The sequence below is a fragment of the Lutzomyia longipalpis genome, chromosome 1 (genome assembly GCF_024334085.1).
Source record: "Lutzomyia longipalpis isolate SR_M1_2022 chromosome 1, ASM2433408v1".
NCBI classification, from domain to species: domain Eukaryota; kingdom Metazoa; phylum Arthropoda; class Insecta; order Diptera; family Psychodidae; genus Lutzomyia; species Lutzomyia longipalpis.
In genome coordinates, this window is record NC_074707.1 from 28,267,326 (window position 1) to 28,286,177 (window position 18,852).

Consider the following 18,852-nt stretch of genomic DNA (forward strand, 5'->3'; position numbering starts at 1 on the left):
GAACATTGAGGAAATTGTCGCATTTTCAATTTTATATAGTTTCCCTTAGATTGACATGTATCAGTTCTTTAGAAGTCTCAAAGAGTACACTAGGATTAATTTAAGATGTTTCTGAAGGTTTTGCTGATCTTTGGTAAAATTTGTGCTATTCTATCGCTCAGCATTAATTTGAGTAAATGTCCGACCTTTGGAATTACGGAAAATTATGATATAAGTGACATACATGTTGGGCATCACTACAATGTCTTTGCAATGATTCAGAAGTCAGATCACAGTTTCTACACACCACCAACTTCTCCGCCTTATTGCACTGCCATTGGGTTTTACGAACAATTAAAACCTAATTTTGTTACTAACGTGAATTACGATACAGAGGCACACCCTTTTTTCGAAATATTTTTCTTATCAAAATCATATCCGCATGTTATAGAGAGTGATTGTGAAAATTATTCTATAACATTTGAAAAAAAATCATCAATTTTCATGGTGTTATATGAGAAAGATTGCAAATACATAGAAATACCTGTTCAACTAACCGTAACAAAGAATAACATTGTTATCCTTCACACTTGCTTTAGTTCTGATGATGATCGTGATGTTACAAATATAGCAATGTGGATCCTTGTGGATGACGAAGGTTTCACAACTAAAAAATATGTTTACATGGATACTCTATTTAAACTCCTCCCAGCAGATATCTTTAGAATTCTAACATTTTTTGAAACAAATACTTGTGAAAGACCTCCTATTGGTTTAGAGTGTCCAAATAAAGTTTTAGGATGCAATAAGAATGAAATACAACAAGAAACCATTCTGAGGAAGTCGGGAAACTTGAGAAATACGGGAAAGACGGAAAATTATATGATTTTTCTTTATGCATCTACAAGTTTTATCCTTTTAGGTATAATTTTTATAAACTATCGCAGAATTTATAATAAATGTTTGACATTAAAAAAGAATAAAGTTGGAAATGGGAAAGTTAAGGATGGACAAAATTAATATCTTTAGCCTTATAACCAAGATGATTCTTTAAAATTACTCAGATTGTTTACTACTAAAAGGAAACCATAGAAAGAAAGTATTATAGTTTTGATGTAAAATGTATTATTAAGTGTCCTTGCGTTGTGATATTTTGTTAAAATCGTTTATTCAGCACACCATGCCGGAAAGTTATTGCATTTTTCATAATATTTCAGTAATGTCCGGATATTGAAGTCAGTCAGTCATTTAGCCAAGTGATATTTTCATAGTTTTCCGCTAAAGAACTCTCTTAATCACCATATAATTATCTCTACAAGTTAAACGTGTATCGATTTTTTCTTATAACATTTGTAAACGCCGCATAAAGTTGTGTCAGAATTTAATTGCACTGGTTTTAGGGAAATTGTAACACTTTTAAATCTTCCATACATATGTTTTTTGCCTGAAACTTTGCTGTTTACCTTATTCTTTTCGTGATAAATGCGAATTGGATAAAAAAAACAGCAATTAAATGTAATTGCATGAAAAATTCCATAACACAATCACTTCGTGAGAGACATTAGCTCTAAAAGAAATTACTTTGGTAGTCAATATTTGTATGTATTATAAGTATTTAGCATGACAATTTTGTGTTATGAGAACAATTTTCTTTCACAATAACATATTTTCTTTCATGTATACAAATTTCCATAAATCGAATAGTATGGATGGGGATCGATAAATTTTCTGTATATGTCGTCACATTGTTTCATTGAATACATATATTCTTTTTGTATTGAATGTAAAATATATGAGATGGCATAAAATGTTGAGGGAAGTTTCAAATGTCCATCGATCTTATTAATCATTTTAAATGTTTGGTCTGTTTGTGGTCAAAGGCAGCCATAAATAATGCGAAAATGCAGTTAGAAAGCTCTCTAAATATGAAGATTATGCCAAGTGTCGGCGCCATGAATTGAAAATTCCAAAATAAAATACACCCATCTTACCACAATGTTTTGGCTTTTATGCATCCACATGGCAGAAATCCCTGATCTCACCACTCTTTGGAAATGTTAATAGAAATCACTTGAAATGTCTTTTGGTCAAAAAATGCTTGTCGGTCGACATACGAAAAGCAAAGCGAGGAAGTGTGTACATGAACGCTTAGGAGGAGAGCGTTTAAAGTTATATAGTGGTGATAGCATCTCCACGGAATCGGTGAAAATATTTTCAATGGACAATTTCGAGTGATGGTAACAACGGAAAAAAAAGAAGAAGTCTTTTAAAGTAAACACGGTAAACTCGCTGTATGCAAATATTGTGAACAAATTAATGCACCACACTCCGTTGGTATTTGGCTTCCTGAATAAATTTGGCTTGGGAGTAGAGAAAAATCTCCACGCTTCAAACAATGATCATCTTTCGCCTCAAGTTCACGTGCTTGCACTCACAGGTAGCTGAATAAGGAATAAATTTAATTAATTTTTTGGGCGTTCATTTCCTCACAGCATCCCCTCCCATTGAAGTCTTTTTCCGACTTTATTTTGTTTACAGAGCACATCTATGGTGTATATATAGCTAAATTAAACATATATAGTGTAAAGAAAACATCTCGCACACATCACACAAATCAATATCTCTACACGGAACCTTTCGGGTGATCACCGTGCGTTACCTTCAACTTTTGGAAAGATCAATGGAATTTTGGAGGAAAAGTTAGTCGCAATTTTGGACATTTTTTCATCTTTCTTTAATTTTTTTTTCTCCTCTTTCCTAAATACAATTAAAATATAGAATACAATAGAGGAGATAGAACAGGTTCGAAATTCGGATATCATCCACCGATAATTCTGCTTCTAGTTCTTCTTCATGTCTTTTAAAGTTCAAAAGTCAATGTGATTTATTTATTGTCCCCCAAAATATTCTTGGAAGTCGCAATTATCGAATGATTCTAGACACGAATTCGCTGTTTTGAGTAATGTTTTGCACGACACGAACATTTTAGTGGCACAAAAAACCCAAATCGGAAGATTTTACGTCTCCCTCAAAGTCAAATCTCTCAAAAATCGTTCTTCATTGTATGCGAAAGACATGAAAAAGCTTTGAAAAAGCAAAAATCTTTTAACGCCAACATGGTATTATTTTCTTGTGCCCAAAACAAAAAGCAAACATTATACCACTTAAAAGTTAACTTTGGGAAGAACCTTTTGCATTTTAATATAAAGACTAAACATTTTGTGAACTTTTTTGTGTTAATTAGCAAAGCTAAATGCCCCAAGGATATGAACTACATTTAAGCAACACAGCAGCACCCAGCATTGGGTGACCACGAGTCGTGCAGAGAAAAAGCCCAAGAGTGTGAGAATGGGAGAAAAAGGAACTTTTGGTATTATGAAATTTTCATATAATATATATTTACTTTATTATGTGAATTTGCTTGGTACTTAGAGTAATTACCTTCATGGTTTGCTACCATGTCGCATTATATAGATTTTACTTTAAATCTCACACGTATAGTCGAAAGAGAATGGGGTACATGGTGTGAGGAAGAAAGATAGAAAATGGTACCACGGAGTGTGGCTAAAAATCAAAACAACTTTAGCAATGTGATATTATATGATTTTCAGACACTTTCGATAGTGATCAAACGAGGTAGGTAGCAAATATGAGGAAAAGCACCACAAAATTGTTTCGATGAAGTATATTGGAAGAAATACATTTGACACTTTGTTGGATATAATTTCACACACTAACCTGCAGAAGAATCGAAACTCATGCTACGTTAATAAATATATCGGGCTATCGTAGAAGAGCTTTTATTTATATAGAGCAGAAAAACTTACTGTTTTTACCATTCTTTTTACTGGGAAATACGTATTCAATAAAAGAAAACAATCATTTATTTCCTCTCAGCTTTGTGTCACAAAATTTCTGCAAATCACTGTATATAGGTAAATTGCAATAAACTTCCTCCTGTGCACTCTAAGATCTCAGGAATTTAACTGAACGTGTATCAAGAAAGTTTCGCGAGTAAATTATGCGTTCAATGCATTTGGGTGAAGCTGTGAATTACTTTTGCTGGATATTCCAAAGTCTTTTGAGAAAGTGTTGTTTATTTTAATTCCTGGAAGATGAGACAAATTGCATAGGCTAGGCGTTCATGTACCTCGCACAGACAACCAAGCCCTAAAAATGCGAGGTTAATGTCATATACCTCCACAAGAGAAAGGTCAAGAGAATATGCAAACAACGAATGATTTCAATGCACCAATCAGAGGCAAACCTCTCAGTTTGCAAGAAGGTGAGAATGAATTTTTCGCAGGCGGTATATTCTAGAAAAACAACACGACCTAAATATTAATTGTATCATTATTACAATACAATAAAGGTTGGTGTGTCAGATAATTTGTTCTACATATAGCAGAAAGTGAAGGGATTTGCCGCAGCATTTCATTTTACTATTTACAAATAATCCACAATAAATCCTATAAAAGGTCTTCACAAATGTTTCACTTCCACTTTTTGTGGAGAGTCATTTCCACAAGGAACAAAATCTTGCAATACAATAGATCACTTATCATGCGCGGTGAAATCAGCTGCAATCAATTGAATGCAATTAAAATCTATTACATACAATATGTAAGCATGTAAGTAGTAAGTTTCAAATGTATATATCGCAAAGGAGATACATCTGAGTGAAACCCAAATGGAATAAAAATAATGTTAGCTGCGCATAATGCTATTGGCGGTAAGACACAGAAGAAGAAAAAAACACTGCGAATACATATGGTACAGGAAAATTGCAGTTGTTGAGGTAATTTTGTACAAATGCAACTTATAGAAATCTATCAAGGTTTTAAAATACCGCATTTTGATTGCTTCGAAGAAAATAGAGCGAAATCATCGGAACAAATGAAGTGTATTTCAAATCTTTCTCCTCTCGCCTTTTCACTCCCCAACAATGAATCCCATCTCTCCGGTAAGTTGCCTGTCAATTAAACATCCAGCTGAGAGTGAAACCGAATAATCACTTTTCATCATGTACATACATTTTTAACACCTTTCAGTTGAGCATAGATTTTTTTTCTTTCCACCATGCTACATTGTAAGAAGGAGTAAAACAAAAAAATAATAATGCTGAGTAACGTAAAGTTTTGTAGAGAGATCATTAGATTACAAATGCAATTATTTGTCAAGATAAAAAAAAATATTTGTGGAGATAATTTTGAGAAAAACGACCACGAAGGTTGATGGACAATTCAGTTATTTTTAAGTTTTTACATTCTTATATAGTATTTTATATTGGTTAATTGGTATATTACCTAGCTAATTGCTAAAGAGATAGCGTGTAATATAAGTTAAAATATAACTATTTATTAATTTTTGTGATTTAATTATATAAAAAATCAGTGATAAATTAAAATTCTCTGGAGGCCTGAAGAAGGAGGAAAATCACCTCCGAAAAATTGTTGAAAGGCAAAATGTAAATGATCTTGAACAATAAGTTACCTCTCTTTTTTTTCATTTCGTGATGAATATATGGAATAAATTTGTGGAATGTGCATTTTTTATTTTCTTTGGCAGCTACCCTAAAACCACTTAAGCCACGTGAAGAGTTGTAATTCAAGTAAAAGAACAAGTTGCAAAATTTAAACCATTTTTACTGACAAGAAGTGATTTCTCAATACAACAATATACATGATTATCTATATTGTTCGATATGGACATTTAAAGGAAGGCACAAAAAATCGAATTTTGCTCTTCTATATAGCAAAATTGAAAATTAAACTTTGCAAATTCATTCTCGCCTCCCATTTGACGGCATATTTTATTGACACACGATACAGTTCTTTATGCCATACACCTTTTAAATTAAAACTTAATCACTTGGGGCAATTTTCTTCGCGATGGTGCTCAATCTTACGTGATTCAAATAGGTATTTTTAATACATGCTCCGAACATTTTCTATCGTTTTTTTTTGGTATGTCAACATCTATCTCACTCTGTGTCGCGCGCTCTCCATACGTCTAAAAATGTATATTTAACCACTATTGCACTTTTTTCTTCAACTTCTTTTACACTCAAATACCATTTAGCTTTTCTTATCCTCCTCTAGTTGAACTCAAAAGAGGTTATTTACTCCCATTATGAAAATTCCACACTGAAAATTCCACTTAACGCACATGCAAAAATATTTCTTTCAATTTTATTTCAATCTCTTTCATGTGTCACAGATAGTGTGGAAAACTTAATTCAATTTCAACATTGTATATCTCACCCATGGACTTGTGTGTTCAATAAATCAAACACAGCACAGAGAGTTTGGTTATCTCTGGGTAAGACCATTACATCCAATATGAGGAATGGGACGGGATAGGAAAAATTTCATCATTTATATATGCATATCAAGTGTGTATTCCAGTGAGATTAGAGAGTTGTACTGTGTAGTATACACTCACTGCAGGAAGAAATTCAATATTTATAAGATTAGAGAGACATATTGTCTCTTAAATCGCAGTACAAGAAAAGTCATATCCATTGAATATTCCTTCTTCCTCCTCCTTCGCACTTGTCACACTCTCTTTTTCACACACTCAATGCTTAAATTTTCACGAGGTGTGTGTATGACCACCACAACAGTGCGTACGTAGGGAGTTGATCTGAAAGTTCGGTTGCAAGACGCTTTAGCTTACAAAGAAGCCCAAGAGACTGACTAAGGTAAAGTCGAGAGCAATGGAGACGCCTGGGCATGAATTCTCTAAGAGTGAAAAACTCCCTTGATAAACTCTCGAAGGCTTTAGCGCATTAAAAAAAACGTGAAAACCGGGAAAATCTTACGGGAGTTTATCACGAATGCATTATTTTTCTTAGAGGATCATGCTCACGTGAAGTTTTCCTCAATTTTTTCCTGCAAAAAGTCTTCGGGAGTTTATAACGAGAGTTTTTCACTCATAGAGCATACAGCCCCTGGTGTTTTTTCAATTGTTTCCTTTAGCCCAAAATTGGCCAAAATCGCCTTTTCTTCAATGTATGGACCAAAGATCTTGGATGCTTTTGACTTGTTTGAAAAATTGCAAAGTCGCAAGATGGAGACGCCTGGTACTCTTGTTTGATTTTGCGTAAAAGATAGAAACTCTTCATTTAACTTGAAGCTTTCAGAGTTGATAGTTAATTTTAGTTAAAAAAAAAAAACAAAATAATAAAATTTTCATGGTACATTAATTCTTCCAATATCCTGAAAGCAGTTCAAAAATCACGATGGAGACGCCTGGTGCAAATTCGGTGACCTCTCTTTAGCAAACCACAATGAAGATATTTGCTTTTTTACAAGAGAATAAAATAAATCATTGAACATCCACATTAGTCATACTTTTGTTTTATTTAACGAGCTTTCCCATCAACCATCCCAAAGTGTCTTTCATCTCTTTTTATTAATATCTTTTCGAGTATGGTTGAGGATTTGCTACTCGTGTGCACCGCGTATACTCAACACACACAAGGCAAAATCGACGTTTTTAGTGAAAGTTCTTCCAATGGCGCAAAGTCGACAACTGTGGCTTTTTGCTATTATTGCTATTATTGAGTGTGGATGTCTACTAAAATAGTTCAAACACACCGTCCTTAGCCCTTCCACGATTACCCCATGTCATTTTTCCCGCCTTTTCAGCCATGCCGAATTTTCAGTACCTACTCTTAGCCACCAAGAGGCAGACAAAATGAAGACCATTTTCCATAGGTAATGAAATATACACACCCAGAGCTTTTGGTGAAAAATTATGCTGTTACCTATGTACATGTATGTATATAATTTACAAAAGACAAACCACTACCCAAATGAAAAGGTGCTGAATGGATGTGTGCGCGAAAAGAGAGACGAATTGGATAAAGTGGAGGGAAAAAATACTACACACATGGCCTATAGTTGTTGGGTTATGAATGGTATGAATTGTGCTGGTTAGTATCTTTTGCGTCTGCTATTACCTGTCATACCTATATGAAATCCACGGCAACCGCGCCGTATACCACCACCATCAACCATCAGCAATTTTGTTGTTTCGCTGGAATAGACTCTATCGCATTGACCAGCCGCCGCAGAAATAATTGAACCGCGATTCGAGACGGTTGTGCTTTTGATCATCTGATTTTCTGTGTGCCTGAGCACCCAATAACTCTCTAAAAAAAAGTGTATGTGAATATAATAATATTTTTTTCATTCCATACCCGTGTGGTGGCTACCTTTCTTGTGCCTTGTATTTACACATATTTTGATTATTTATTTACCTTGCCACAAAATGCACCTTCACCACATCATTTAATACTCAAAAAATATAGTCGAGGATACCATAAAAAAGAGGGACAAAGTGTGTGAGAGATAGCAAGAAAATTCACATTGTACCAATTGGTTTTTGCAGCTCCGGTGTCTTTCACAATAACCTCAAGAAATCACCCTAAATCAATCAAACTCCTCAACAGCACTTGTGCCGAAATATTTCAGTGTGGTCATTTCTCTCGTCTTTTCGCGCCATTAGCCAGGTATCCATTCAAGTGATTCATCGCACCACAATTACTCAATAAGAAAGTTAATAGAAAGAGTGTTTTGATACCTAAATTGTCGAGATTAATCAAATGTGCTCCTAAAACCACCTACACATTCAGTTGGATACTTCAGCCATTGAGGAACTCAAGAAAAGAAAACATCTCAAAAAATTATCCATACAAAATCGAAAGTGTTTCTAATTGTAAATGCAGCAATAGGGACCAATTTTATTTAAATTAACACCAACAAAAAAAAACCTCAAAGAATAAAAACTTTTATCCGTAAAAGACAATTAATAATAAAAAACAAACCTAAACATTGTGCAAAGAAGTGTGTTTTGGTGTATCACAAATCAATATAATTGCCTTCAGTGTCAAAAGCTAATACCCTTAATGGTATGTTTGGTAAAAAGAAAAATCAGTGGAACAGTTTCGCCAGCTATGATAAATTGAAAGAGTTGAATGATGAAAAAAAGAGAATTTAATTAATTAGTGTTGAAGTTGTTTTTAACCATTATATTTTTTTCTCATATAATCCCGCATCTCTTTACATTTAATACAAAAAAAAAAACAAAGATTTGTACTATAAAGTATTTAGTGCATAACTGGTGCATTTTTCCGGTCAATCTGGACACACGAGAAGAAAACCACACATCTTTAACCAATAAAATTCCTTCAAGTGCAAGATAAAAAAAAACGAGAGCCAACACACCATAAAATCCACGAGTTATGCAAATTCGCACTATCGCATTGAAATACAAGCGAGACTTGCAAAAAATCAATTGAAATCTCGAGCTTTTTTATTGTTTCTTCTATAGAGAGACCTTTTGCCTACCTATCCATATAGTTTGTATACGCGGAGGTGGTTTTTCTACTTCTTCGTTTACCAATTCATCTGGATAACCACCCGAGAATTGTTTTAATAAATTCTTTTTCTTGTGACTTTCAATTAATTCAAACCTGTCTCTCCTCTCAGTTACCATCAACACCATTCCCAGAGACATTTATAAAAAAGATCTGCATATAAGAATAAGTTAAAGTGTATTTAAACTTTGAACTACATAGACAAGAAAGACAGAGTGTTATAGGAACTAGATCAGTGTGTATGAAAGACAAGAAAATCAGTGCCAAAATTATATTTGTACCAAGAATCACAATGTGGGCCTTAAAGGCCAGCCTTTTTATTGGATTCCTCACACTTGTGTCAGGAGCTGGTCCAGTACGACCGGGTACGGGTAATCCGTCCCCACGTCTACCACGTACCAGTGCAAGTCAGCTTCTACATGCCAACTCCACAGGATTTAAAGCGCCACCTTCGGCAAAGAATCAGACAAACCACGGGAGGCCAACACTGAGAACAAGGTGAGTGAAAGACATGCATCCCACTTCTCTTTATAATCATCCCACTCCCAATATTATTATATGTATTATGTATTTCCCATTGAAAATTTCAATAGAGCATTTTACAAGAGTGAGTTTGCCAATTAAAAATCTACTTCTTCCTCATTTCCCTGATTTTGAAGCAATGAAAGAATATAAAAGTCCTCCGATTGTCTACATATTTTTCCTGGCAATTCTTTAATTTTTTCTTCGTCTTTTATCCTTTTCTTACTTAATTTTTTGTTTTTTTTTTTGTAAATTCGAAAATCAAATTAAAAATGAATTATATTCCCTGTTAGCGATATTTATAAGCTCACAGCAAGCGATACACTTGGCTTGTTACTTAATTACTAATTTAGATCAACTTGGTGAAATATATAATTCAATATTATTGCACACATGTTTATAATACGCATGTTGCTCTCTTTTTTCACCTCATTCCCTGCTTGCTTTCATGCTTTACTGGCTGTATTTCAATAAAAACACGAGGCATGTATCGATTTTTCTTATACTATCTGCATATACTTCTCCACCAAGGAGTGCGATACTTTGTTAAATTGCCGACTCAATGTCTCTCTTTGCGATTGCAACAATGTTTTTAGGCTGAAGATACATTACAGGGTTATTCACAATACTTTAATTAAAGAAAAAAACTTTTTTTGTTGAGAAATCTTTTAGGGAAAAACGAAATTTCTTGTAGAGAAGCTTTAAATGAGCTTAATTCAATACTTAATGAAATCGCAGAAAAAAGTCTTCTCTTTAAATTTTGAGTTCTCCCTGATTCATTGGTTTATTTCACGCTAAACTCTCTGAATTATATTGCTGTAATTTATATAAAAAAAATATACATAAGACGTTCTAGAGAGCAACAAGAAAGTTTAAAGAAGCCCAACTTAATCACACAATGTTTGTTTGGTCAAGAAAATTGTCAAAATTTTGGAACCATCATTGACCCCGCTCGGGGCTTTACATAAGTTTCAAAGCCTTGGCTATTGAAAGGTTGACAAACGTTTAAGAAGGGTAAACTTCTCAAGACAGATTTCTTTCTTTATCTTTAGCTAAGCTAAAGAAAAATTAAAAAAAAAAAAAAAAACATCTGATTTGGCTCTGCAAAGCAAAATGCAGTGGTTGGAAAATATGAGTGAAAACATGAATCTCCACTGACGAATATATGATTTTTTATGTAATTTTCCCCAATACTCTTACATAAGTTGCAAGAAACTCTTTAAATTGCCATTATTTTTGACTCCTTTTAGTCGCGATTCTTGTGACGTAAAGAATTTTTCAACTTGCTTGTCCATTCCTCCGCAAATCACACGCATTTATCTTTTCTCTATCAAGCAATGTAAGCCGGGAGATTATGTATTAAAAACACATTTGATATTATATTTTGCTGGCAAAGTGGCAAAGACAACTTTTGTGAGAGATTTCAATCTCACACTGGATTTGTGAATTTTTTTTTTATCCACTACATCTTTTAAAGCCATCATCTTCGACTGGGTGGTGATACAGATATATATGTGAAACAATTTGTGTGTAAATCAACAGCGACATAATCATAATTAATCATTTACATGTAATCTAAATGGTCAAATGCGACGACAACGATTAACTTCTTCGAGTAATTACATAGTGTCATTAATTAAAATGCATTTTGCAGCACATCTGGGAGCAATACGCAATTAATTCATTGCGATAGATGACTCGAGGAGGGAGAGAAAGGTGTGTGTGCGGGGTACGAGAAAGAGAGAGAAATGAAGGGAAATTATATCAAAAGAAGTCCGCGCAATGTCTTCTCAAACTCACCTTATGTGAGATTCATCATTTGTGGCACTTTTTCCCTCATTTCATCTTTCATATGGCATCACATCATCGCATTTTATATTATTGTTTGCAAAGTTGAAAGTTATATGTGTACACTCTTAATTTCTTTGACGCAATTTTCACTTTACGTCTCATTTAATCGTATGGCAAATTTAATTAATATTATATGCCCACAAGAGCTCAAGCCCTCATTGGCGGCCACATTATGTATATGAAGATGACAGAGTCATATCATATTTAGCTTAAATTACCTTTCATTAGGTATTCCAACTCATGCACACCAAGTGAATATATAATGAAATATCTTCACGTATACCCGAAGCAATTCAGAAATTGTAATGTTAGAGAAATTTGTCAATAGGGCAATTTGCTGTTCGATATAAATTCAATTGAATTGCCAAATGATTAGTCAACTCAGGCATCGTCATCGCAATTCCTCATCTCACGGGAAGACAATTTATATTGACCAATTTGTTCCCCCCAAAATGTAATTCAATGCATTCCAACAGTTATGATTTACAGACAAAACGCCACGATGAATTTAAATTCCACATATCGCGCAATTGATGACAGAAAAGAAGCAAGTTATATGAAATCTATACTTGAGTAATTGACCATTTATGATGAGTTGCAACAGTTTGATTCAGTCACGAAAATGATCGCAATAATTTTTCAATTGATCCAACATAACTCACTACATTTCTCACTGAAGAAAAAATTCCCCAGAAAATTCCATCTTTATTTGACCTTCTTCCTTCAGTGAACCCTTCGTCCTCCCCCTAGCATAATATCACCCACGTGTAGCTCTCCCTCCAGCACTTCCTCTGACTCTACAAAAAAATCTCACAAATAAAAACCATATCAAATAAAGCAAATAATTTCCGTGACAATTTTCGTGACACTTATTAGCGATTTCTTCATGTTGCTCTTTTTATGCTCAAAGAAATTTCGTGCATGACACAGCCGAGGAAGGAGGAACAAAAAAGTGCCACATTTGCGATCGATTTTGGTGAGGAAATAAAATGGCAAAAATGGTAAAAAGAAAATAAATTAAATTGATACAGCTAATATTTGAATTAGCATTGAAATGATTGAATGAACTAACAATAAGAAGAAAAAATCAGGTTCGTTTTCTATCCGAGCATTTAATTCTTTCATTTCCGCATCGAGCTACTGTTAACCATTAAATTTTAAGAATTATATTCATTTGTAAAATGAAAAGTTTTCTATTTTATTTCTTTTTTATTAACTGGTGTTTTAATAAAGTTATTTGTTGATTTTCACGGCTAAAGTGTTGGGAGTAATTTTCTTTAAGGAACTAATCATCGCTCATTTCTCTCTTTTATGTTGCATTTCTTGCAACATTGCGATATATAGTAATTTGTGATTTTATGGTGCATAAACAAAGATATAGCTCTATAAGGTAGACCTCCCAGGATTGATCTTTTATTATTGCAATCTTTTCCAGGTTTGTTTAAGCTTATCTTTTGGGTCCTTGCTTAGAATTAAGAAGCAAAATTAAAGGCAACTTTTATAGCAGAATTGCCGCTTGGAAGAATATTCTTACAAAATTTATTAGTTGAATAATAATTAAACAGCTAAATTGCCCCCACAGGCATTTCTGTGATCAAAATAATTGGGGAGTTTCTCATAATATTTGTACCTGTGAGTAATTAACAAAAAAAGCTTGAGAAAACTCCGGCAAGATATCAGATTGAATTAAGAGACTGATTCGTTACTCATTGTGAAATTGTGGTCCCACCTTATTTCTACAATAAATCTGATATATATTTTCTTAAAGAAATTTGTTGCAACTGCCACAAAAATATGCAGTTACGACAAATTAGAAAATCCCCCATGGGTTGCACTTGCATTGAAAACAAAATAAAATATTACGGTTTAAACTGAAGGAAAGAGCTCCTTTTAATAGAATCAACAATTTATACAATAAATTTAATTGCATTTCCTCAGTCCAATTGACATGTCAGGTGCCCGGGACAAAAGGTTGCATTCGTAATTTTCATTGAATTTCACGTGTCGCCGAAAAAGGAAAAATTGGTAGAGTACATGCACTCACATACCTTTTTATCTCTATATGCAATTTCGAATGGGAAAACAAGACTGAGTTGTTAAATCAAATCCATGTGTGCATTTGGAGAGGAAAATTAATTAAAATCTTACGTATATGGTGAGACATTGTACCATAGAGAGTCAAGAGAAGCACACAAGATATACTTTTAAAACATTCATTGAGAGAGACTTACCCCCTAAAGCTACATATTGGAATTTGTGTGTGACTTATTGCTTTAGTGCAAACACGCTCCTCTGTAGGTATTTAAATCATCGTGCAAAAGAGCCAACAGAGAGAAAAAATCGAGCAATTAAAGCCAAGAATTAAAACCACTTGGCGATTTTATAATAACATGTTGACCGATTTTGCCTCCTTTTATTCACTTTCTTCGGCGTCTTCATCTCGCGGTGTGGTCGTCGCGCGGTAGCTTTTTTTTATTTTAAAATATATTTTTGCACACCTTCCTAATTCCACTGCCGAACATGTGTGAGCATAATTTTGTAGACACAACTTCTTCAATTTGGGGAATCTGGGAGACAGTGAACACAGGTGAAAAACAGGCGGTGCCCCCGGGAGAAATGTCCGAAAAGAGAAGTTTTTAATATGATTTTAGAGCATGTCTCTACACCCAACATACATAACCAATAACAAGCCGCAACCACAAATAAATTGCAACCAGTTTAATGAAGAGAGAAAAAGATTTTAAAATAAGATCACCAAGAAATTATTGCATAATACCGCCATATCTTTCTCTCTCATTCCCTCCTTGGTGTGTCTTTTCTTTTCCTCTATGCCGAAGCGGCTGCTGCAGCACTTTTTGATGTCTCTCAAAAGAGGTCTTTAAAATCTGATCGAAAACTCCATGCTACAATTTCATACATTAACTTTTGCACATACACCACACTCACACTCTGTGACATTTTTATATGAACTTTATGGCAATTTACTGGATTTCAGGACGGCTGCTTTTAAATTTATCGCATTAGGTCGCGCATTTAAGTACAAAATTGCGCACCAATGTGTGAATTCGGTAACACGTTGCTGCATTATTAGAATTTCTTGCTCACAAAAAAATCAGATCAAATCGTACTAAAGCACGTTTCAGACGAGAAATTTAATCTTTTGCTCAAATCAAAATTGTCTTGGGAGGAAGAAAATAATTTACGCAATCTCATTAAAGATTTTCCGCCATAACAAGGGTAAAAAATATATATATACCACCTACAGCCAAGGCAAAAGCAATCATAACTTCAATTAATTTCTCACCATGTATCATTTAAATGAGCTTTCTGAGTTCGTTGTTTTGGCACACAAGTTCAAATTCTCATAATCTCCCTCAAAAAAAAAAATGGTAATTAATTCACACTACCGAAAAATACTTCCGGAAACGTGAGAAAGGGGATATAAGAGATAAATGCTCTATGAATTTATGTATTTTCTGTAAACTGTCCAGTTTTTTTACTTTGAAAAATTTATAAGGGCATGAGACTACCACAATAGAAGGAAGTTGAGAAGAGAGTTGAAGGTAGTAGCTACAAGAAGAACTCACCTCTTGATCTTCGTGTCTCCATGATCTTTGTATCTGAAAAGAGCAAAAAGACAAAAGGTGTATTATATATGAAATGAATTCTCCAACAAAAGAGCAACAAAATTATTTTTTTGAATTTAATTAGCTAATCATGAGAGAGCAAGGCACTTAAATCTTCCATTTAAATGCATTTTCTCACTCCTGAAAGTCAGTGACATTGAAACACTCTCTTATTAAAAGACAATTTATACCACTTCTTTTTTTTTCTTATTACTATTTCTCTCTCACTCCATCTATCTCCACGTTGAGCAATGAAAAGAGTAGATCAAGGTACCAATTTTCAGTCCAACACTCTTTTTACAATGCATGTTAAATACAATTTTTCTGTCATATAATTAGCCACCAATTGAAAATATATATAGTGAGAAGGATAGATGAATAAAAAACGTCAAACGCACAATGACGAATGACGACGATAAACCCACGAATTTTTCATTAAATCCACCATCAATGATTCGCATTCATTCACTTTTCTTGCATTTTCACTTAATTCTTTACTTTTATAAAAGGTAAATGAAGAAAATTGTCTGAGAAACTTCTAAATTATATATTTCAGTATAATAATTTTGAGACTTTATCGCCGAGATAAACCCTTTAAAGAGACCTTCCTTGCTAAAAGTAGTACATTTACTTACATTTCCATGAATTATTGTACACGATAGTATCTGAATTGTGGAAAACACAAAACATCAAAAGCTTACAATCATGCCACGCATAATGTAATACATTAACTAAAATAATTTTCTTGTCTTACTGTGTGGATGTCAATGCTAAACATGACGAAGAAGTAATAATTTTTATGAAAAAAAAATCATTTTCATAGTCTCACGAAAAACAATTGATCACCCATACCTAAAATGAAGCGATTTTCAGTAAATTACTTCAATTTCCGAGGCAATTTGTTATGCAAGAAATTAACAAGCTGTAGATGAGGCATTTTTAGGACACATTGTTGCAAAAATGATTTGTTTAGAAACATTTCAGAGCCATGCAAAAAGTTAACCCAAAAAAATTAATTAATAATAGGGTTAGTTTCTTTTAAGAGATTTGTGATTAAAATCAAAATATTTCATTCTATCGAGCTTTGCCACACAAAAAGTTTTCTTGCATAAAAAAAAGAGAAACATTTTCCATGTTTGAATCGCAACATTTTGTAACACTTTTTGCTCCATCTAATAATGGGGTTCGTCCCTCACAAGAAACAACTACTGTTCAAAATCTCATGGACTCATCAGCATCCAAGATATATTGAACACCAATATAAATTAAGTTCATTAAGTGGCGTAAAAACGTTTAGCACCTTTCTCGCGCATTTCTCGACACTATAGGGGAAGACGGGTAATTTGGCCACTTTGGCAAAGTCATTTATGGCAATATCTCAAGTTTGGTAAATGCTAGAAAATCCATTTCTCTACAGTTTATACTCCCCATAGAAATATTCAATTGTACCAAGTTTGGGGAAAATCCGATCATTGGATTTTCTTTGGTTTAAGAAAAATCATTTTTTCACTTTTTCAAGTGCTTTTGGCATTTTGGGAATTCGTCATTTTCGAAAAATTTTTAACACTTAAAAATTATCTTTTAAGCCATTAAGGGTCATTGATCCATCATAAACACGATAGTGACATCCATTTTCCGATATCACAAACAGATTTTCCTGTGGAAATGGTTTGAGTTTTTCCGGCAGAATTTTCCGACCACATTTAAGATATTTATTGTGGTTGTGCCTTTTAATGTTTTCTTAATGATTGTAAGCAAAGTATGACAAAAGATTTAAGCTAGAAAAAGAAATTTAGGATAATTTGAAAAATGGCCTTTTTGAGTTCATGCTCATTTATGGTTCAGAAAATGATAAAGTTTGAGGCTCTGTTAAATATTTTTATCTGGCAAATTACTGGAAACGAATCTTAGATAAATATCCTATCTACCAATAAAATAATCGAAAAAATAAAAATTTGTTGTTGTCCAAAAATTTTCATGTTTAATAATTTGTGCGCCAAAGTGTCCAAATTACCCGTGCTCGGGGTAATTTGGCCACTAAGCTAAGGGTCCAGGAAAATGGAAAATTCACCCATTTCTCATCGAGATAGAGAAAAGTGTTATATGGGAAAGTTGTAGGCCGAAAAATTTCCTACAAAATAGGGCTATTTGTTTTTCTTCGTACTACCACACTTACTTGATATATCCCAAAAACCGCCAAAGTGGCCAAATTACCCCGTCCTCCCCTACTACTAAAGCAAACTTATGTGAGACGCTCTTTTTCCCTCATCACTAATCAACATGTTGATGGTTGTTTTTTTATTCAATAGTAGACATAACAACAAAAAATATTACAACACAATAAAAAATTAAATTCTCCTAATATTATCAATTAGTATCAATTAAGGAATAAAACATCAAATTACCACTATTAAATAATGTTTTTTAGAGAAAAGAAGCAAGCCGCAATACAAAGGAAGGAAAATATGCGTGTAACGCTGGAAATACTAACGCATGTAAATATTTTTTCAGCATAATTATTAACTATTTAATTCAATAAGATGGGTAGAAAGTGAAATTTTCATCTCCAACTTAGGGCATTGTACTCTATTGGAAGTTTCGAGAGAAAAAAAATCTTTTAAATTTCATGCATACCTTTGGAAAATATGCTTTTTCCCCACATTAAATTCATCAATATTCAATGTACAGCATGAAAATTGTAAATTCCTCGTAATTAGCATGGAGCACTTATATATGCATATATGGAATCGTGAGATCATGGCTAAAGCACATAATAAAATTTTAACCCCATTTGCAGAGCCGAAAAAAGACATGATGAAAGTTAATTGAAGCAATTTTCGCATGTGATAAAGTGATTCCTTTAATCATTTCCGAATTATACGACGCAAAATTTATCATATACAAAATTAAGTATGAACTTTAATCAATTTATCACACCTTTTTTTGCCAAACCATAAATAACATCCTCCTTTTGCCGAGATGCACTTTAATGGCGGCGAGAGCTGATGCACATCTCTCCAATCCATTGCAATTGGGATCAATTTTAAAATAGAATTATTATACCTTTTCTTGCGCACACCATGCACTTTGCCCACATTGCATTGTTGGATGATTAACCAGAAATTGGCGTGGAAAATGCAACACTCTACATCCATATATTGAGAGAGTACCTACAGAGAATTTCTTGAATTTATGAAAGCGTGATAAAAGTTTAATTTTTCACCCAAACACCACACCTTGCAGATGTTTGTTTTTCTTTTCTCTTTTAGAGACATCATATCAACAATAAAAAAAATTATAATTGACATTATTATTTTTTTAACGATGCCTCATAGAACAATTAAAAAAAAAACGACACGAACCATACATTTTTCACATTTAATTGCACCTTATTTACTTTGTTAAGAGAGAAGCAAAATGAGACAAGAAAGTGTGCGTTTTGCATCGAATAAAATTTATGTTTTAAAGAATTTTTATTCACATTGTTAT

General features: G+C 33.4%; 2 protein-coding genes across 3 annotated transcripts in view; one reads left to right on the forward strand and one right to left on the reverse strand.

The window, feature by feature from the left end:
• LOC129797427 (uncharacterized) overlaps positions 1 to 18,852 on the reverse strand; it is an 89,586-nt gene that overhangs the window by 33,258 nt on the left and 37,476 nt on the right. For both annotated transcript variants that reach the window (XM_055839969.1, XM_055839968.1), the window contains exon 3: positions 15,325 to 15,357. The gene's annotated coding sequence lies outside the window, so the exon portion shown is untranslated. The remainder of the gene's footprint in view (positions 1 to 15,324; positions 15,358 to 18,852) is intronic.
• The window catches only part of LOC129797493 (angiopoietin-2), a 47,888-nt gene continuing 37,216 nt past the window's right edge, over positions 8,181 to 18,852 (forward strand). Inside the window, exon 1 of the mRNA XM_055840143.1 lies at positions 8,181 to 9,862. Coding sequence (XP_055696118.1) covers positions 9,606 to 9,862 — 257 coding nt within the window. The 5' untranslated portion in view covers positions 8,181 to 9,605. The remainder of the gene's footprint in view (positions 9,863 to 18,852) is intronic.